General features: G+C 38.2%; 3 protein-coding genes across 4 annotated transcripts in view; 2 read left to right on the forward strand and 1 right to left on the reverse strand.

Moving 5' to 3' along the window:
* The window catches only part of LOC138019144 (splicing factor 3B subunit 3-like), a 44,620-nt gene extending 35,042 nt beyond the window's left edge, over positions 1-9,578 (reverse strand). Inside the window, exons 1-4 of one of the 2 annotated variants that reach the window (XM_068865815.1) lie at positions 9,417-9,578; positions 8,859-9,093; positions 5,108-5,184; positions 2,161-2,254 (exon numbers count right to left, since the gene is read on the reverse strand). In XM_068865815.1, coding sequence (XP_068721916.1) covers positions 2,161-2,254; positions 5,108-5,184; positions 8,859-9,084 — 397 coding nt within the window. In that variant the 5' untranslated portion in view covers positions 9,085-9,093; positions 9,417-9,578. The remainder of the gene's footprint in view (positions 1-2,160; positions 2,255-5,107; positions 5,185-8,858; positions 9,094-9,416) is intronic. The other variant, XM_068865817.1, reaches the window with a different exon arrangement.
* Positions 9,579-9,622: 44 nt separating this feature from the next.
* On the forward strand, positions 9,623-18,069 carry LOC138019204 (glycine cleavage system H protein-like). Its single transcript, XM_068865911.1, has 6 exons — positions 9,623-9,776; positions 12,826-12,905; positions 13,311-13,374; positions 13,555-13,686; positions 14,953-15,549; positions 16,899-18,069. The coding sequence occupies exons 1-5, from the start codon at positions 9,644-9,646 to the stop codon at positions 15,051-15,053; spliced, it is 510 nt and encodes a 169-aa protein (XP_068722012.1). The 5' UTR covers positions 9,623-9,643; the 3' UTR covers positions 15,054-15,549; positions 16,899-18,069.
* Positions 18,070-18,769: 700 nt separating this feature from the next.
* On the forward strand, positions 18,770-21,891 carry LOC138018500 (uncharacterized). Its single transcript, XM_068865137.1, has 2 exons — positions 18,770-19,434; positions 21,241-21,891. Exons 1-2 carry the CDS (start codon positions 18,886-18,888, stop codon positions 21,511-21,513), a joined length of 822 nt encoding a protein of 273 aa, XP_068721238.1. The 5' UTR covers positions 18,770-18,885; the 3' UTR covers positions 21,514-21,891.

Raw genomic sequence — 21,891 nt, forward strand, 5'->3', positions numbered from 1 at the left:
TCCAAAGTAGATTGGAGGAACAGGACCAATGAAGCCCGTTGTACTAAGGATCATAACTCAGACTTTACAGGATGAATACAAATTTTATTTTATTGTACTCCAAAGCAGAAGTTGCTTGAGAATGTTATTTAATTGTGAGCAAACCTGATCAAAGTTCTTCCCCACACAATATAATGTTGTATCGTCTGCATACATAAACACATCTCCAGATGTAATAGCATTAGGGAGGTCATTGACGTACATTGTAGATAGTATAAAGCCTTGGACCCAGGAGGGATCCTTGGGGAACACCATATTTTACTTCATCCAGATTAGAAGGGTGGCCATTTACCACAGTGTATTGAAATCTGTCTTTTAAATAATCCATCAGCCACTCGTGGAGATTCCCACTTAATCCAATAGCTTGGGAGTTTTAATGACAAGATGTTGTGTGAGATGCTATCAAAAGCTTTCTTAAGGTCAACAAATATTGCACCCACAATCATACCTTTATCCATATTCATCTTCCAGGTATCTGTCATTTTTAGTAACATGCCTTCTGATGATAGACCTTTTGTAAAGCCCCACTGTGAAGGGCTTTTTAGAGAGGAGTTACTTAGGTGCTCATCAATTATGTTACAAACCTGATGTTCAAGTAATTTACTTGGAATACACAGCAAAGATATAGGTCTGTAGTTGGCAATGTCAGTTCTAACTCCCTTTTTAAAGATAGGGGTAACCTTTGCTCTTTTCCATGAAATGGGAACAGTTCTTGTGACAAAGCTGCGCTTGAAGATATTTTCCAAGCCATTAATGATTGCAGGGCCGGCTAGAGAAATAATTGAACTTGATATACCATCAGGGCCTGCTGCTTTGTTACTTTTGATATTCTTAAGACTTTTGAGGATATCTTCAGAATCCAGAACCAAAGAGTTGCAGGAAGGTGCCGAGACTCTATAAATATGTTGTATATCGGTTTGGTTTGGGATGTTAGGGAAGTTTTCTGCGACATCTCTGCCAATATTTACAAAATATTGGTTAAATAAGTCAGCCTTCATGTCATCATCCAAAACCTCCAAGCTGTTTTCATCTTTGACTGGTCCAATTCTGGAGGACTTCTGGCTACCAGATATGCTATGTACAGTTTTCCAAAACATACGTGAGTTGTTGGCTTTATCGAACTTTTCCTTCCAATATTGAGTCTTTGCAGATCTTAATAAAGCAGTGACTTGATTTCGAGCGAATTTATATTCCTCCTAGTATTGCTTGGTATTTGGCGTACCATCACAAAGATTTAAGAGTTTATACTGCTTGTTCATGGCTTTGCGTATTTCACTGTTCATCCATGGGAGTGAATGCCGTCTAATTTTAACTAGACGTTTTGTAACATGGCTATCAACAAATATAAATGGCTATCTACAAATATAATTATGCTGAGAAGGAAATCAATTGATTGGTGCCATAACTTGACTCTGCAAGGCAGCGCGCGCTTACGGCTTCCCGGAAACAAAAACAAAAGACAAACTCGGTGATCGAATGATAAAACAATTATTGAACTCGGCTATCGCAAAATATCGTGATTTGTCAGTGTCTCTCAGATCAAATAATTGATCTGCTCGCCACTGACAAATCACGATATTTTGCTCAACCTCGTCCAATAATTGTTAATATTATTATAAAGTATTATTTATTATTATTATTATTATTATTATTATTATTATTATTATTAAGTAAAAGTAAAGTAACTTTATTTAACATCGGTAGTTCCTTCAGCTACAAGGCTGGTATCAATGGAAGCCTGTACACCCTTTACCCTCTTGCCTTGGTCAGTGCTCTGTTTTACAGGTACATTGTATTTAAAGCTATAGCTACACGTATCAGAGGGAAGTCCCCAGAGTACCCAGAGAAAAACCTCTCAGTGCAGAGTAGAGAACCGACAAACTCAACCCACATATGACGCCGAGTGTGGAAATCAAACCCGGGCCATATTGGTGGGAGGCCAGTTTGGTATTATTCGTTCCACTCGATATCCAGTTATCTTACGACCCAATTACTGTTCACAACATTTTAAAATGTTGTCTTCAAACCTAAACAAACATGCTCCAAATAATTACATTTGTAATAAGAGTTTAAAATTTTTCTGCACTCTGCTTAGTACAGTTGGCTACATGTTATCCATACCAATCATAATTGCCCGACCCTTGGGATCAACTGCTAAATACTGTCCAGGAACAATGCGACGACACCCACTCTTGCCAAATGTTTCCTGATGGATCTAGTGGATAAAACAGAAAATAATGACTTTTAACATGCTGGTAAGCAATGCCATAGCACCTGCAATATACAAATATTATTTTTTTAAGACTGCTAAAAGGCAAAGTTAAAACCAAGCCAATTGCAGCAGTTTTGCCTGGGATATTTGGCAGGGTCTCCACAGAGGTTTGCAAGGGCATTGCCATGTGCTTTTGCTTGAGTTGCTCTTTGCTTGTTTGTTCTTGCTGGTTCTTTGTTTGCTCCTACACTTACTTCATCAAAAATGAAAGCACTAAGTACTTTGCGTTCATTCGCTTACAGTGAGGGCTTATTTTGACATATCCAGCAATCCAGAAAAACCCAAACTTGGATCTTTCTCCCGTCAGACCAGAGCAAGTTCTTTTTCAGCGGGCTCAGCTAGCATTATGCTCTGTTTATCACGACTCGGGCCCTGGTTTATCCCTAGAATTGTTCACTGCTTCGATTTTTACTCAGGACACCTCAGCTGTATCATTGCTGGCGGCTACATCTTCAGCTACATCCAGTTTTTCTTTGACGGGCCACAGTTTGCCAGCGGCCTCTTCCACTGCACAATTACCAGCTTCTCCAGGCACAGGTAGACCTATTTTGGTTCAGGCTTCAGATATTTAACAAATGTTTGTTTCAAATTGCACACTGCAAAAGTTTCTGTCTCCCACGTTTAGCTTAATTAAATTTTTTTTTTGATTTTCGAGTATTAACGTGGAAAAAATAATAATAAAATAATAATAATAATAATAATAAAAACACTCCAAAAGTTTTGCGGTTGGCAAGAAATTTTGGCTACCCACTATGGACATTGTTTTTGTTACAAAATTTTCCACAAAATGGGTGATGTTTCAACGAAATCGTTGCTTGTTCATGTATGATGAAATTATTTTCCATCAGAATTCTCGTATGTAAACCAGACGCATGTTTATTGACGCTTAAACGTCATTTCCTTAGAGCAATTTCGAGATGGATTTTTTCGTCGATATATGAGAGTGTATCGCTAATTTTCAAACAAATGAAGAAATTCAGACCTACAAATGATCGACAAAGAAACATGCACGGATTGATTTCCATGCGTTAATTTTGTTGTTTACAAAACAGATCCCTAGTACAACTATGCATTGTTTTTGTTACAAATTTTGTCCACCAAATGGTGGATGTCTCAATGAAATACTGTAATTGCTTGTTCATATATGTTGCAGTTAATTTTTCGTTTCAGTTAATTTTTTTTTAACTAGGTAATTTTTTTAAACTACTAGAAGATAATTTTTTTAAACTAGGTTTTTATATCAACTGTCTTAAAAAGGGATTTTCCCTTTTTGGGGGATGTAGTTAAAAAACAGGGGCTTGGTTTTTTTAGGGGGTCAATGCAATAGTGTAAATGTGCTTATTCCATGCTTAGAAAATGCCAACCAACCAATGGCAGCTCCAACATTCCTCTCTTTGATAGAGATCGACTGAATGGTATAGTCAGGGCTGTCACTAATTTTTCAAGTAGGCGGGGAAATGAAAAAAGTAGCTGGGGGACAAACATTTACTGGTGTGACATTAAAATTAATTTTGTTGGTCTTTGACAGCACCTGAGAAAAAAATTTACCTAGTTTTTGAAACATTTACCTAGTTACAAAAAAACTACCTAGTTAAAAATAAAAGTCGCCTAGTTAGAAAAAAACTAACTAGTTGAAAATAAAAATTAACTGAAAACAAAAATTAACTGCAACACATTCATGTACAGTACCGCTCAAGTGTAAGTCACCAGACAGAGTCATATCACGTTCCAGGCACGATGCGATTCGCGTCCTGCGCTACGCGTAGCGTGAGTCACTGAAGCAGAAATTTTGGGTATAAATTTAGGAGGACTCCTACGCGAAATCAATTAATTTCACACAGCAAGTAACAATTGCACGATCATAAGCTGTGTGCGACAGATGAGTTGCCAACTTACCCAAACCCTTTACAAGCTTCCCCGTCCGGATTTAGATCTTAAAATCTGGATCTTCGGATTTCCTATCGAACACAAAATCTATCTGAAAGCCATTTCCAAATTGATAAAATTAATTATAAAGTGAAAGCGGAGTTGAACACAGTTTTTGCACACAATGCAAGAGAGATGCCAAAGTTTGAAGCGGTATGATTAACAAAGTCACTAATATCTTGTTTATCTTGCTGTAGGAATTGTAGTTTTTAGACCACACAAAAGAAAAAATCTTGTTGTGCGAACACTGACGTATGACAGTATAAAAATTTCAGCAGCTGTGAAACAAACGCCGAGACATGCGTAAAAATTTGAATTTCTTTCGACTGAATGGGCCTAAAGCGATGAGGTTGTTTTGTACACTGTAATACTTGTGGACTCAAAATAATTTTGTTGTGTGAAGATTTCGGATCGACAAAGCCTGTTAGGATTTCCTGACTTTCCATCACATGTCGGGTAATCTCAATTTTAATTAATATGCCAACTTGAAACAAACGAAAATACATGTTGATCTAAACCACAACTGTACTACATGTACATGTATATCTCTTCCCTTTCCAAACTGCTTACGATTCACATTGCCATGTTTCCTGACAGCACAGTTCACAATTTGGCGCACACCAGCCAACTGTATGGCGGCTTTTCAGTCAACTATGACTAAATGCGTGTTTGTTATGCGTCTGGGGCTTTCATAAACAAATCCAAAAAGCCAATTAAGAATGCGCATGATCCTCCAGTTAATGAATTTACAGATTTTTTACACTTGCACAAGGTGGTAACTTACTTTTGAGCGGTACTGTATCCCCCAAAAAATTGGCATAGTGTTTTAATACATAAAAAATTTAAAAAATACATTGAACAATTTGGTACCTTTTCAAAAGTGTTCTTTGATGGAATGTATTCCAAAATGACAATTCTTCCAGAATCACTTCCAACTACCACATAGTCTGAAAGTTGCAATAATTATTAATAATATTTTAGTACAGCTGTAGATTATAGAAGTCAGCATTAAAGGGCAGGAGCAGGAGGTTGTTTACCAGTCAAATAACAGCAGAGATGATACAATTAAAATATATTACTATAATTATTGCAACTTGGTTATGGTTCTTACTTTATTGACTACAATATTATTACATCTACATCAGCTACATGGCCCAGCACTCGGCAAAGGTTTTTTGACTTATGGCTGCTTTTGCATTGGTGGCCTCATACACCACAAGCCTTTTTGGAGACATTACAGCAAGCCGGCCACTTCTGCTGGAAAGAACACAGCTGCACAGCTGAGGACAGCCACATTACAGGGAAATTCATCCCCTACTCTTCTCGAATAGTCTGAGGGTTCTTTAACACCCCACAGAGAACTTATAAACATGGAAGATATTTGTGAGACTGGGCCTACCATTTATAATCCTTATCCAAGAAGACTTGAAAGTCTAACAATCTGCGGATGTAATTACAAAGGCAGCACTTTCTCCTCAGTTATTTAAAGACCCTGAGTGTTAGTCCGGCCGGAATCCAAGTCACAACCTCCTGCATGACAGCCCGATGCTCAACCAACTGAGCCACCGTTGCACGGTAGTCAAACAATGTAAAAAATGTCTGACACTCATTTTGCGAGGTATCCTTTAACTTTTTATTTGCTTAATATTGAATTCTGCATGAAGGAAAATTCAAGGTTAGATCATTTTAACCTGTCAGGTGTACAAGAAAACTCAAAAGAAAGAACTGAGTGATCCACGCACTTTAAATATTAACTGGACAATTTAATTCAGCAATAATTGTCACTTTATCGACACCTGAAACATTCAGGTGTCTTCAATGGGATTCAAACCCATGACCTCTGTGATGCCATTGCAAAGCTCTAGATACCAACTGAGCTACAGTGTATGTCCAGTACAGTGCAAAAGTAAGCTGACAGCCCCTCGAAAATTGATCCGTGAAACTCTATTCTAGATCCTCGATTCTCAAAAACTTCGCGGATCGACACTGGAGTCTAGTTTCAAAACATTCGAGGGTTTTCGAGAAATTTTCGAGACTCTAGATCTTGAGTGAAGAAAACAAAGGAGTTTTCACTCGATTAATTTTTCACACGTCTCTTCAGTTCTATTTTATGGGTTTGATCTTACTGTACCTTTCCATCTTTTTTCGTGTTCGTCAGAAACTCTGACAAGACACAAATTTTCTTTGTTCAATTTTTTTTTAAATTATTTCACATACTTGGAAAAAACGTGTTTACCTACAATTGTTTTGCGATATCGATTGGTTGCTTTGTGCCCGTGCTGTTGGTTTCCACTTGAATATTTAATACTCCCTCTGCCGTGTATGAGAGTGGTACGCTCACTACAGTCAAAGTCATCGACAAGATGAGCTTGGGTGCTGGTGCCTAAAAGGTGGAAGGGTCTAGAGTGCGACTGGCAGCATCGCACCAAAGGCAACCATGGACACCATGACAACCATGCGAGCGCCAACCACCAGGCACCGTCACACTGAAACGAGTTCAGTGGAATGCTTATCGAACCTCATACTTACCATCAAAGGGAGGGAGGGAGGGAGGGATGGGAGCAGGAACAAACAGCTATTGCAAGCAATGACTGCAAATGATCCACAAAGATCAAGCAAGCAAGAAAGTAGAGAGCTAATAATTATATGCAATCACATGTACATGCCCCTGGAGACTAGCAGCTGCCCCACATAAGCAAATGAGCCTGGGGAATGAATGCTGGCCAGCAAGCCCTGTCTAGAGGTTAACTTTGCCTAAATAAAGTAATTTAGCTACAATTTGCAGATGTAATTACAAAGGCAGCACTTTCTCCTCAGTTATTTAAAGGCATACATGCTTTGGGTAATGTTTAGGCCTAAGGTTAGCATTTTTGTAAAGGTTTGGGTTCTTTAAGTTTTCATCTCCTTCACCCCTCACCACCGATATAGTCATGCCACACTCACTACTCAATACTGAAAGCATCTGAACTTAGTTGACAGCACAAGAATCAGTTGGAGATGAATTAAAATGGTCTTCACGAAATATAAAATTCTTGTATCGCACAGTATCATGTAACTTTCCGACTTGAAGTTTGTTTACATTTGGTATGGTCGGTGGAAGACTTCAGCCGCCACTCTCCATTTACCAAAGATCATTCTCAATTTTTCAGCGTCCAGATTAGGGCTGTTTATCAATAGTATTCTGGTAAGAACAATGAAGTCAAGAAAACATGAGCGGTGATTAAAAAAGTGAAGGTTCTTTCATGATTTTTAACACCCCTTTTTTACATTTTCATACTTTAGATACTTTTACTTCTTTGTTTTATACTTATACTGTTGCAAAAATTTTTGGATCCCATATAAGAAGGGGAGGGAGACCTAGAATCGAGTCTCGAGTCGAGTTTCGCGACTTGCGAGTGACTCTTAACTTTCTTTTGAGCGGTACTGTAGGTAAAATCCCTTCCGTGGGGGGTATGCATATTTCCTAGAACTACTGTACTCAATCCTAGATTCTCTAATCTCGAAACTTGAATCTCGAGCCTCAAAACTCAATTTTTTAAAAAAACATTAAGGATCAGGGATCGAGTTTCCAGTTAAGACTGTCAACTTACTTTTGCACGGTACTGTGTTTATGTAGTTAATTAAACAGTTGGGAGCAGGCCAATCTGTTGGGCTCATGTGTTCCCATTGTTCCCAAGAAAGGACGGACAAATGAAAGAACTGTCTATTTGAAGGGCGGTTTACGGATGAAGGATAGAAATACCTTCCCACTTAACTGGACAATTTATAATAAGCAATTGCCAGTTTATAGATATCTAAAAGAATCCACTTACAGCGGTAGCTTAAATTGTCCAGCTAAGTACAAGGATCACTCAGCTCTTTTGCCTAAAACTCTCACTTCAAATTTACATTAATCTTATATTCAGAAAGAAATTAGAAGTTTATGCCAAAATCATTCCATGTAGAGGATTTCCTCAAATTTTGACATAGGTAGAAAAATTAGAACAGTACTGTTACTACAAGTGGGTTGAAAAACAGTGATTTTGCATTGCTTACTGACTTAACATTTAAACCACTTAAACTTTGATTTTCCTTTGTTTCAGATTATGATAATGAACATTGTGCAAAGAAAAATCAGGAAAAAAAAGAACCATGACAGTTATACATGTACAATGGACAACCATTCTGTACTGGAGGGAGGGGGGGGGGGGGGGTGGAAGTGCTCAATACTCTCAGTCCCTTCATACTACATGTACAAATGTACTTGGAAACAGGATAAGCTCCAGTGGCTCGCGCATGACTTTACTAATAATAGGCCTTATCACGGTTTTCGACGCCATCTTGACGGGTAGGCAAAGCGGACCGCGAACCAAAACGTCTACCAGCCAAATTTACAGACAAATGTATGGAAATTAAAAAAAAATAGCTCAGCGATTTATAGGAAAGCTACATCCTTCAAAGTAGGTGAATACAACCTTCTACCTAGTATTTTAACGTTTTGATTCACAAATTGTGTAAAATTCAATTTTGGAAGAAGTTATTTGCTATCAGATTCCCATACAAACACTGTAATTTCTGACCGCTTTGTCTACCCGTCAAGATGGCGTCGAAAACCGTGATAAGGCCTATTGCAAGTGCTTACCTTTTGATCCTCCAGTGAGTCTGAATGCGATTAAGTCTCTTATTACACCAAACATTTCCATAGCTAACAAAGGAAATACTTTCCCAGTATTGGGATCAGGACGCAAGATTTCTATGATCTTTCCTCTTGAGATGACAATTTCCTGCTGCTTAGAGCCTGAAAAATTGCCATGAATGGCATGATTGATGGTCGAGGCTTTCTGGAGAGTTAATGCATAGAGATGCATGTTGATCTGCTAAAATTGAGAAAGAAGGAAGATAACAATCGTAAAAATGTACTCTATAGTTAAATGTATACTAAGAGGTAATAATTATAACTTGAGCTGCTTTGTGATAAAAGCTTTTTAAAAAATCACAATGTCTGAAAGAAACCCACTGGAACGAAGGAAACGACCGACACTAAAACAACAACCTCGTCAACAATCGAGCTTCGATATAATGTTGCTGTTAAGGCTGAAGAAAACATGCCATAAGTGAAACACAAGTGCATCAACTTGATTGATCTTCGAACTACACAGTAAGCTTTTCATTATGTCAAAAGTATGCTATATCTACTCACCTTAATTGACCTACGATTTCAAAGCTAAAAGGTTCCTACAGTCCTTCCTGTTAAGGCTATCACAAGGGATATCGGTTAACGTCTGAAGATCTTGCAAAGAATTGCTAAAGCCATACAACTTACAAGGACGCCGCCATTACGTTTTGACGCACGTGCTGTCATGCGCACTGAGTGTACTCTTCCAATACTAGTGCCTAGCTCTACTCGTCTTATTTACTTGATATTAAATGGCGGCTCTAACGGGAGGATTTTGCAGGGTTTTTCCCCGTGTATTCAACTTATCCTCGAAACGGACAGAGTTATGCAGTTCTAGCTATCAACTCAAACGACATCTTCATGTTACTAGAAGGCTCTTAGCAGGTACCAAATTTTAGCTTTCCTCTTCTTCCAGAACGTTTTGAAGTTGCCCTTGAGGTTGCGCGCGTAAAATCACTTGACACGCGTAAATGGCATGCTGTTAACGTTGTTCAAATGGAAAACACTGGCAAATTTATCAAGCGAATTGGTTGTTTCGTCCATTTGATCGTGAAGAATTGCAATGAAATCTGGTTATTTTTGAGTCAGTGAAATTAGCAAAACAGGTTTAATATCGCCAGAGGTTTATTTTCAATTGAAGGCGGCTACCGTTGATTGACCGCCGGGTTACTATTTTGCTCCGTCCCGTCGGCGACTTTGCACGACCATTTGAAAGTTTTACTGTGTAAGGGTTTTTGCAATAATTTTAGTGTTTTACTGCCTAATTTTCGTTCCCTTTGAGAGGGAAATAAATGTACATGTTGGAAAACGCTGGAAATGGCATTTCCAAGCTTGTAAATTTTCTGGGGGAGCATGCTCACAGACCCCCCTACAAGCTTACGCCTTCGGCGCTCGCTTCCATGAAGGTCTACCTTACTTTCCCAGCCGTCTACTTCAAAACGTACTGAAAGCACTGTTAGTCACTGATCGATACTAGATAAGGAGCAATTGCAGAATACCCGGCCCACCAAATGTCCTACTTAAAAAAGCTGCCAGCGCAGTCTGCAGTCCTGAAGTTGATGAATGAAAAGAAAAGTGTTGAAGAGCAAGCAGTGAAATGAACTGCCACCGCGGTCCGCAGTCCCGTAGTCGTTGAATGAAAACTGGTGGTCAACTAGAAAGCCCTCGCTACTTTGACCACCATACACATTTTATAACCTGTACTGTAATTATTTTATCTTGTAAACATATTTATTTGTGACTATATTTTTCTTTCTATGTTAATTTTATGTAAATAGTGTGAAATAAATAAATGACCCATGTTAAAGGGCAAGCAGTAAAATGAACTGCCACAGCGGTCCGCAGTCCCGTAGTGGTTGAATGAAAGGGCAAGCACTAAAATGAACTGCCACCGCAGTCTGCAGTCCTGTAGTCGTTGAATGAAAGGGCAAGCACTAAAATGAACTGCCACCGCGGTCCACAGTCCCGTAGTTGTTGAATGAAAAGTGTTAAAGGGCAAGCAGTAAAATGAACTGCCACCGCTGTCCGCAGTCCCGTTGTCGATGACAACCTCGTCCCCAGGGAAGAAAGACCCCGGGGACGAGGTTGAGTCGATGAATGGGCAACCATGGAAAACGCACTACCACCGCAACGTGAAAGCTAGAATTTTACGAGAATGCTTAGGCCTAATTACTGAAGCGAGTGCTTGCGCTTAATCAGTAAACAAGTGCTTTCTTCTTCACACGATCTCGGGAAAAGTGTAGTTAACCGAACCGCAAAATGAAAGCTAACATTTTACAAGAATGCATAGGCCTAATCACTGATTAGACCTAATCACTGAAACGAGCGCTTAGGCTTAATCAGTAAACGATTGCTTTCTTCTTCACATGATCTGGTGAAAAGTGTAGTTAACCAAACCGCAAAATGAAAGCTAACATTTTACGAGAATGCTTAGGCCTAATCACTGAAGCAAACGCTTAGGCTTAATCAGTAAACGAGTGCTTTCTTCTTTACACGATCTCATGAAAAGTGTAGTTAACCGAACCGCAAAATGAAAGCTAAAATTTTGGTAGAGTGGTTAGACCTAATCACTGAAATGAGCGCTTAGGCTTAATGAGTAAACGAATCCTTTCTTCTTCACACAATCTCTTGAAAAGTGTAGTTAACGGAACAGCAAAATGAAATTTAAGAAGTGGAGCGATTGCAGAATGCCGGTTTAGGAACAGAGTTATTTATATGAATATCGTTTTCTGTCCCATGCCACTGCAGACAAGCAGCATTGTTAAACGCGACTGCGGGACTGCGGTGGCAGTTTTTTAAGTAAGACATTTAGTGGATGCGGAAGCAGCATTGTTAAACACGACTGCGGGACCGCGGTGGCAGCTTTTTTAAGTAGGACATTTGGTGGGCCGGTAATTCTGCAATCTAGCCCTAGATAATTATCTGTTGAAAGTTCTGTAACTTCAGTCAGGATTGGAGGATGACTGTGGCAGTGCTCATTACTAAGTACAACATTGTCGAAAATTCATATGGACCTTTTCCTATTATTTGTGAGACACCAGATCCTATATTGTATAAGGCAATTTTACTGTCACGCAAGTAAAATATAGTTAATGGATCATGACAATATTATCTGTAACCCTTTCATGGCAGCTCTGTCTTCAATGTAGCATTTGTGCCGTCTAGTTGCCAAGGTCAGCAAACACTAAGGATTTATTGTATTCTCGCTTCGAACTTCGCAGCTTTGTTGTCGCTAGCAGGCTAGTACGATCCATGGCATTGGTGCTTTTTTCAAAGCTCTATTCATAGCTAAGAGTTGGCACATGTAACACTAAGTTCTCTCGTAGTACAGCTCTTTCGACTGGCTATGCCAGCAGACATTTGTCTAGCTATAAAAGCATATGAAAGCTATTTAGAGATCACTTATGTTCTGTTGTTCAGCGCAGTTAGCTCTCAATATATTAGTGTGCTTTATGATTTGGTTGTTTCCCTCCCTCCCTTTGGAGTCGAGATTGGGCCTCGTTGTCTGTCAATAAACTCGGGACATCCTGTGTGGCCCGGTTAAGCAGGGCTCTCCCTAGTTTTCAGCACAACAGGTATGGCACCTTTTCAAACCTGTAAAGCAATTGGTTAATGCTGGACGTTGTGCAAAGGATTAGTGACTTCTGAGCGTTTGCAGGCGGTAATAAGTTCTCTTCCCCATCTGCAAACCGTGTCTGGTAGGAGTTACAAATAGTTTGTCATAAGGCATAGCATGAATCATCAATGTGAATGTTTCAAATTTTTGTAGAGCTTATTTAAAAATATATCCACATGCTATTCTGCAGCAGAGATTGTTAAAGTTGTGGCAGCCGCAGTGCGTAAGGACCTGTCAGCGATAGGATGTAGAAATAAAGAGTTCTCTTTTTGCAAAAGTTTTTCTGTTGGTGTAGTGTTTTTTTTTCTCAATTTTCAGAGAGGCATTTTACAAAAAAGCATGAATGGATAAGTGTGGACAATGGAGTAGGAACAGTAGGTGTAACAGACTATGCTCAGGTCAGCTGCTGTAATAATGTCAAAAATTATATGTTAGATGCCAAAACAATTCATCCTAATTTATGTCAGCTTGAGTATGAGCATTTACGTGTACCTGTTCTTTGACTTGAAATTATGGTCCCCCAACCTTGTATTTCATTCCTAAATTGCAGAATACCCAACAAAGTATTTGTATTTGAATGGCGTGTATTCTTACATACTTGATCCTTCAAATGATGCCACTACGAGAACACAGTAGTGGTTTGGTATTTTTCAGTTACTCCCATTTCATCTTGCAGTGCAGATAAAGCATGTGGCTCCCAGTTCATCAATAAAATGACTATGTATAATGTTGATAATTTAGCGAAAATCTTTGCACTTCATACAGCCTGATGATACAGAAATTGGCCATTGTTTTCTTTCCAGGAGCAACTTGGAGATATTGTATACGTTCAGCTTCCGGACATTGGGTTAGAAGTGGAAGAGGGAGGTAAGATAATCATAACTTGCCATTCATTGTTAATTTTTGTACATTTTAAATAAAATAGGTTGCCCTGATTTGTATTAATTTGGAATTGTTTTGTGCATTTTAGTCTCCTTTGAATGACATTTTTCCATTCATATTTGCTTCCATTGTCAATCTTTACCAATCGTTCTTGCTTATTTGCAGAGGTGTTTGGTGCTTTGGAAAGTGTGAAAGCTGCCGCTGATGTCTACTCACCAGTATCAGGAACAATCGCTGAGATTAATGGCTTATTGGAAGAGAATCCTGAATTAGTAAATAAATCACCCTATGACGATGGTGAGCATCACATGCACATGGAAATGATGATGGAACAGTCTGTGATTTTATTAGCAGTCACTTAATTCCCTTTCTCCCTATTCCCTATTCCCCATCCCCCATCCCCCATCCCCCCTCCACAATCACATATCAACCACACAACCTTTAAAGTACTGTATATAAATCTTGGTTTTTATTCCCTTGATGTTTTTCACTTCTTATAAACAAAAAAAATTGCTTGCATGGAAAAAAGTCAATTACCAGAGAATAATCTCTCGTCACTGAGTCAGACATACATGTACATGTACAGCTCTGTCTTTGACTGGTTCTTTGTTTAAGGACAAGTTTTCAATGCAAGCACCATGACTAAATATTTTCAATATTATTGATACTACAATAAGTGACAAAAGGGTTGAGACACTTTAGACCTTCTTTTTCACCTTTTTGTAGTCTTTCCAGTCTCAACTACTTTATTTACTCATTGAGGGATACAAGTCTTACCGCTGACTTCTCAAGCCTGCCATTTTGAACTTTTGTTTCTGAATATACGTTCTTCTTGCCTCACACCAAAAGTATTGATTGTGACATGACTGGCCACTTCATGTACAACTTTATTTTAGCTATTGACTAATATAAAGTGTTTTGTCATGTACATGTTGTATGATTATAACACCTCACTTGACAGCTAAAATTACGAACAAAGTGCTGGATATTATTGTTTGTTGATGATCTATCCTCTAATCAGTTTGGCTAAGCTAGCAGAAAGTAGTCAACAGGTAGCCCAAACTTGTGCCATGAACATGTACATCAAGTTCCCATACAATTTATGTAAAATTGATCTTTTTAACACAGTGTGTGACATAAAATGTCACTTGTGTTTTCTGCAGGTTTGCTTACAAATTAATTTTGTTTTGTCATGAGCTTAGGCCACCTGTATCAAGTAGTCTTACTGATGGCTAGTACTTTTAATAACACACTGCATGTCTTCCTCAACTCTACCTTTATGCATGGCAAACATTTACCTTTAAACTAAATAAGTTTGAACTTCCTTTTCTTTTTCTTCCTTATTTTGATATGGAAGCAGGTTGGATTGAATTGGCTGTGGAAGCAGCTGTTCCTATGGGTTTTTCTCAGGGTACTCTCTGGCTTTCTCTCCTCATCAAAAACCAACAATTAACTTGATCTGATTAACAGTCCCCCCAATCAGTGTTTTGTTCTACATCATAGCTTGAGACTAAATTAAACTAATTTTGTTTTTCAACAATAATTTTTTGGTTTTCATTTAAGGTTGGCTAGTAAAGATTCAACTCACTGAAGCTATGCAGCCAGGACTTCTATCGGAGGCAGAGTATGATCAATTTATCAAGGAATGCCACGATGACCATTGAAACAATTGTTCAAGCATTAAGGAAATAGTGACCTCAATTTTGTAATTATAAAATAACCCTTGTATACAATTTAACAAATTTATGATAATTATTGTCATAATTATTGTTTTCTTGCACACCTATTACAATCATGTAATACATGCAAATGCATTTTTGTTCTTCTATCAGTGTGAATTGGTTGTTAAAAGTGTTTGAGGTTGGGATTGAAGAAAAGGAAAGGCTACTGTTTGAACTGTATTAATTTTTTGGTAATGAAAGGTAAAGAAAATACATTTATTGCAATATATATATAATTATATGTTTATATCAGTTGAAGGATTAAAGAGGACGCATCAATTCTCTGTGACTCTGAGTTTCGCACCTACTGTAAGCGCTCGTCAGGCAGACAAGCTCTTAGGTGCGAAACTCAGAGTCACAGAGAATCGATGCATCCTCTTAAATCCTTCAACTTATATATACTTAGCTCTGCTACCACAGCATTGAGCACTTTAGATGAGTAGCACAATCATGATGTACATTTGGGAAACCAGTATCTTGAACGAACACTTCAGGCCATATCTCCGCTGGTAAAAAGTGCTAGCCACTCACATTTCACAGATATGCTTCTTACATATTAAGCAACATTTACTGTGTAGATTAGCGAAATCGGTCGCTTAAGTTTAGAATAAAAGGATTAGGTTTTCCACTTTGGAGACAAAAAATTGCGTGTCACGCGTAACACGCAAACTAGTAAGACGAGCACAACAAGGTTCTTGAGACGGCTTGTACTTTATTCCTCACAACGAAATCGACAACATATTTCACATAAACAATGTTGCAACCGGTAAATAAAAAAATGTGGTTGATTTCTCACCAATGACGGAGAAAAGAGGCCGAAAAGCACAACAGTCTTGAGCGTCACGCTCCTAAAATCTTCAGTGCTGTTTTGCAATTTGCGTCTGTAACCCACGGATGTTTTGTGGTTAGGCAGAATAAAATATGGTTCGAGAATGCTCATTTGTGGTAGTTGCTTTGGAGAAAGTTTTACCGAAAATTTCTCAGCACACGAGAAGCCAGAGCATTTTTTCTCAGTCTGAAACACTTTGTCCGCCATTACAATTTGCCTTAGAGCCAAAGCACAGCTTCGCAAAATGTCCTCTGTATCTTGCTTGTCCGAGCTCACATTACAAAACCCAAAGAAAAACAGAATGCTCATCTCATGTACAAATTACATGCCAAAGCTCAGAAAGAAACAATTCAAATTGTGAAAGAACGAGACCTCTTTGTGAGTCTGAAACACTTCTTGACGTTCAGAGGTTGACAAAGCGAATTTAGAGCGTGAAAGAACCAAAAGTTTCTCCTTGCAGATCCGCCATTACGTTTCGAAACGTTCCCTCAGAGCAAGCTTTGCTACCAGGCCTTGACTTGTTTTTATCCAGTTAAACCAGTTTTTTCTGGACTTCAGCCCATTTTGCCCTGTTTTTTGCAATCCATGTGGAACATTTCGCTGGAATTCCTCAATTGCGAATCAAGCAAAGCATATAATCAACTCTGAAATTAACATTTCTGTAATGTCAAAGTTAAAAATGAGAATATTTCGGGTTATTTAACAAAATTTTTAGGATAATCTAGGCAAAATGAGGAAATTACCATGCCTGCAAGGGGTCATGGGTAAATTTAAAATTGCTTATTTTTGATCCATCAGTACAAAAAATTTCATTTTACATTAAGATATCAGCTTAAGAGGCTATTTGATTTTGTCAGGTTCCTTTTCATCCAATTTTATGGCAGCATGAAAAATTTTGTAAAATTTCACTATGTTACACAAATGTACATCATGATTGTGCTACTCATCTTTATGCCTAGGTAGACTCTACCACCACATTTATATTATAAGTTTAAAGATAGAGAGTTTTTACTCTAGTTTCACGCATGAAGTGATCATCAGACTAAAATTGCTGCGCGAGCAACCCTCAGATTTAACGGTAAAATTCAAATTTTAAATTAAGGACTTTTGGAACAACGCTTTCCGTGATTGGTAGCGAAGAACTTGGCTTCATGGCGACATTTTGTGATCATTTCAAATCTCTTGTTTAACAGATAAGCGCCATGGGTGGACAAAATGCACAATTTCTTGGATAAGTATAAGCTGCAGCGCGAAGGTTTTCCCCGATAAGCGTTTGCCCTCTTGATGATGCGTCATTTGAGATTGTATATATATATATAATATCTAGCTGATCTTATGAAAACCGGTTCCTCCCCACATATCTTAATAATGTCTTTAAATTAGACTTGAATAGCTGGGACAGTGGTATCTTCCTTCAGAGCCAATTGCAATGACCACAAAACCATGGAAGACCACATGACAGACTGTCAGGGAAATATGTATTAAAGAATTGTTTGTGTGACCGGAAACGAGTTTTTGTGTTTTCACTGCATGCAATCCAATATCCAGTTTATATATCGTATGACTCTATATTGTAATTTTATAATTCTCCCAGTATTGTTAAGAAAAAGTATTAAATATTTTAGAGTATCATTGTAGAAACTTGCAAATTAGCATCTGTTTTCTGGTTTTGATTGGAATCAATGCTGTTAACAACAGTTTCAAATGTAAACAGATATCCACGATTGCACTTTAATAACCCTATAAGTCAGTGTGGACTGTGGACTTCGGACTACGGAATCTAAACTGGATATTTACCAAGATATTGTAACAAAAAAAACCCACTGAATTACGGTGAACTTAGAGGAAGTTACCCGTAGCCCCTTGTTATAATTTCTTTGTCCAGGGAGGGAAAATAGGAAATAATTGTATAATATTATTAACATGAAATTTATGATTTGAATATGAGTACAGGTGTTTGAGCCTCAATGTAATGACAATGCATCAACAATGACAGCTTATCTCTTGGGTTGAGATTTTTTTTTTTTTCATGCAGGGGCACAGAAGGGTTTTTTTTTTCTTTGGAAGGATTCTGAACACCATATTATTCTTTAATGTAATAAAAGCAATGTTAGATGTTAACCTGCTAAATGATGTGGGATGTGTTTTTTGTTGTTGTTGTTTTTTTCTTTCTTTTTTTTTTTGCAATGGTGACTTGGGATATTCAGAAAAAGGTGACTTGACTCCCTTTGGGGGAGTTGAATTTGCACAATCTTGCAATTACTGGTTTGGATGCTCCACCACTAATCTATTGGAGGATCAAAGGGCTACATGATGTAGGCCATTAAACTAGGTTCAGGTTACAGTTTTCCTGCTCTACTGCTTGGATTAGAATTTTCAAAATGGAGTATTTTTGCCATTTTAATGAAGATGTTAGATGTTCTATTGTTCTATTGTTTCAATATTGTCACTGGAACCTACAATGGGCTATAATGTGCTCGCTCTCACAAGTATCCTACAGCTCAGTGGTGGATCATCACAACTAGAAATCAGAAAGCTCAACCACAGCAAATGAGCAATGTGTCTTTTTCTGAGTCTGCCCGCAGTCATCTTTAAAGGGAGTACATCTCTTGACCATATAATGTTTTCCTTCAGGATCATAGTTTCACTTGATTTCTTTTTCGTAATTACTCGGGACTGTAACAGTGAATCCCTTAAAAATAAAGGGCCTTAAGAGAATTTTGGGTGGGCCTCATTAAGCCACCTACCTTATTATGCAAAGGTACCCATTGCGGACCCATAGAGAAACGAGCACGGCCTGGTGACTAATCAAATGCTAGGAGTTGTTGGGGAGGGGTGGTTTTATTTCCACACTGGCACTTTTTTGTTCGTTGGAAAGAGTCTTGTCCTAAAGCACGACAATTTGCAGAAACAGAATCAGTCCTAAAACTTTTAGTGGCCGTGCAAATGAGTGAGAACGTCATAGCTGAGGTTCTGCCTCAAAGTGAAATATCTCAAGTACAATCCGCGCAAACAGAAGGAAACGAACAGGCAGCGGATGACCCAAGCGATGTAGCAGATACAACGGAAAATCAAACTAACGATGATGACAACGAACCACCGAAGAAAAAAGCACGAAAAAGCACTCCAAAAAAAGCTGATAACTCAGCCGCCGCTGGCCAAGACAAGTATCACTACGCTCGATCGCGGGGAATTCGAATTTTCAGTGATAGAGAAATAGAGTCGCAGGACGCTGAAATGACAAAGGAATACTGGCGGTTCTGGAACGACACTGCAGAAGAATTGTGTAGCGACCGTGCGTACAATGACTGGGGAAAACGAGATCTAAAGCTTTACATCGACGCCGCTTGGATAATCCATAAGACTTACTTGCAAGAGCTTCGCGAAAGAGAGCTGGCAGAATGGTTACAAGAGTTGCAAGAAAAATATGGCTATTCTGAATTACCAGCGAAATTGAAAACACAAGACCAAGCTGTCACAACAGCTTTATCAAAGGTGGGCTACATGCTTTAACAGTAAAAGACCAGTCGAGGAGTCGCTCAGTTGATGTGCAGGATGTGTAACTTACGCTTAAATTAAAACTTTGCAGTTAAAAAGTCTGACACATCCTCACTACATAATCATAGTGTTATACCAAATAAATGTTGAAAAACATAACTTAAAAGCCATTGAGGAAGATGCAAAAAATTCCAGTTTTATTTGTTAAAGTTGCATTTGTGCCTTGACATAATTTTTGGTTGAGCAGAGGACTAAAGGGGAAATTTATTCCAGGTACAGTATCTTTTTGGGTTGGGTGGGAAGAATGGCCAAATCCGAGCCTTTCCGTCCCAGCCCATGCTGGACTTTGGGATAATCTGAACTTTGATATATCCCATTACTCGTAGGCAGTTGCAGATCAAATCCTAGGTGGACATTCATTTATCTCTGTCTTTCCAAATAAATGCTTGGTGTACCTTAATCCATTGAATCATCAGATGGCGTTAGAGAGTAAAATCTGTTTAATCTCACTTAAACTTATTTTAAGAGTTTTGCCCTATCTCGTTTATTTACATTTTTTAATACAGATATGTTGGTAATGTTTTAATGTTATGTATGTACATGTAATACTATTTTGGTTATTTTACTTCTTGGGTACTCTTGTGTGGATGTTCATGCCCTCAGATCCCTCAGCAAGATTTTGAAGCATGCTTGTGCAAATATTCCTACAATGTAGTACCTTGCAATACTTGACTCAGGGCACAAAATTGACTATTTCTCAAGGAGACAGCTGTCTCCTGAATTTCTTAAGTGGTCGCCCAAGTCCATAAAGTTAGTAGCCATCTTAAAGGGCCTACGTCACCCAAAATGCCCAAAAAGTAGAATGAAATGTTCATTGCAATAACCACTTAAGACTATTGAACAACATGAAAGAAACACAGCAACAGAAAGAGAAGCATGGATGGACGGATGGCCCAACATTAATATTTGTCAAGTTTATTGCAAATTGCCCAATAAAGGTCGTTTTTGCTCAGAATGATCTTGATTGTGATGCAACGATGATTTTATCAATAAGGAATTCCACATTAGTAATTACAATTTTTGGGTTTTAAACTTGTGATTAACTAAAGATTTCCCCTAAACACCCTGAAATAATATTTATGGTACTGTATAGCCCCTTTAAGATGGTTTAATGATGTGTTTGGTTCTGGTTGCACTTGGTCAGTCAAGGACGGAATAAGTGATTACTTTGAAGTCTGAGCACCAATAGGGATTTCTGGATTTCAGAATCCTGAACCAACACATTAGCTTACTGGGCTCAGATATTCCAAGCCTTAGAAACCAAATCCTGGATTGGTGGGAAATTTAATTCAAGTTTATTTATCAATCAAGGAAGATTTTCCAGAAGATTTTTGCCCTCCACTGTTCGCATAATTTTTTTTTGTCTTCCAGCTCGGTATTATATTGTTAACTTAATTAAGACAATAATGATTATTGTTATTCATGGCGAAACTAGAACCTTGGTTGTTGTTTAATCATGGGTTGGAGTTGATTGGCTATCAAACAAGTGGCCTTGAATGTTAGGAAAACAACCTTATTAAGTCCAATAGAGTAAACTTTTCCTCTTTAATGTTTTTTAAATCATAGATGGTTCAAACCATCTACTGACGTTAAAAAAATCACTTGACTCTGAAGATGACTTCTGCTCAGGCTGTGGAAATGTCAGTCAATGTCATCCTAAACAGTGCATGTCAGGACTACAATCACCATAGGAACAATCGTAATTCACTTAATCATGACACTTAACTTTAATTTTTTTTTTAGCTCCAAGATTCCACAGCTAACCTGAACGAGTTGAACCTGGAGTTATCCAGATCCAGAGGTAAAGCTATGAATCTCAAGCAAAGACAAGTCAATGATGCCTATACATCTACACAAAAGGAAGACGAAACACGACTGATGAATAGACAAATCAGCGAGTTGGAGAAAACTTTGTATGAAGGCATGTCAGAAGTAAAGAGAGATCAAGACTCCATGAAGAAAGCCCTCAACAGACAGAAAACATTGGTTTTCAAAGCACGCCAGGAAAGGCCATAGATCAGTTGGTTACTCTCAAAACACCTATATATATATATATATATAGGACAGAAACTGATTTTTATTTGTTAGAAAGCACAACATAGTGATTGTCTACTCGTGGCCATTGGGTTTTTACCATGGGTTTTTTTTTTTTCTTTTTTTTGTGAGAGGAAGCTTACCTATTTGATGTACATTTATTTTACTTCAAAAGAAACAGCATGTGCAACTTCGAATGGACTTTTTTCCCATAATGTGGCAAACTCTTTAACTGGAAATTGATTACATGTTCTGTAGGGCAGAAAAATTGGCTTGTCAATGGACATATGTTATGAAAATTTTGTCCTTTTCATTTCGTGGTATTTTAAAGAAGTTTAAATAAACGTGAAAGGAAAACGA

This window comes from Montipora capricornis, chromosome 10 (genome assembly GCF_036669925.1).
Source record: "Montipora capricornis isolate CH-2021 chromosome 10, ASM3666992v2, whole genome shotgun sequence".
In the NCBI taxonomy this organism is placed as follows: Eukaryota; Metazoa; Cnidaria; class Anthozoa; order Scleractinia; family Acroporidae; genus Montipora; species Montipora capricornis.

Bases quoted from the DNA above. Each gene is read 5' to 3' on its own strand.
- LOC138019204 (XM_068865911.1), top strand. From the start codon at position 9,644: ATGGCGGCTCTAACGGGAGGATTTTGCAGGGTTTTTCCCCGTGTATTC. The intron at 9,777-12,825 runs GTACCAAATTTT...CTCAATTTTCAG, and splicing joins TACTAGAAGGCTCTTAGCAG to AGAGGCATTTTACAAAAAAG. The intron at 13,687-14,952 runs GTGAGCATCACA...TTTTCATTTAAG, and splicing joins TAAATCACCCTATGACGATG to GTTGGCTAGTAAAGATTCAA.
- LOC138018500 (XM_068865137.1), top strand. From the start codon at position 18,886: ATGAGTGAGAACGTCATAGCTGAGGTTCTGCCTCAAAGTGAAATATCT. The intron at 19,435-21,240 runs GTGGGCTACATG...TTTTTTTTTTAG, and splicing joins TCACAACAGCTTTATCAAAG to CTCCAAGATTCCACAGCTAA.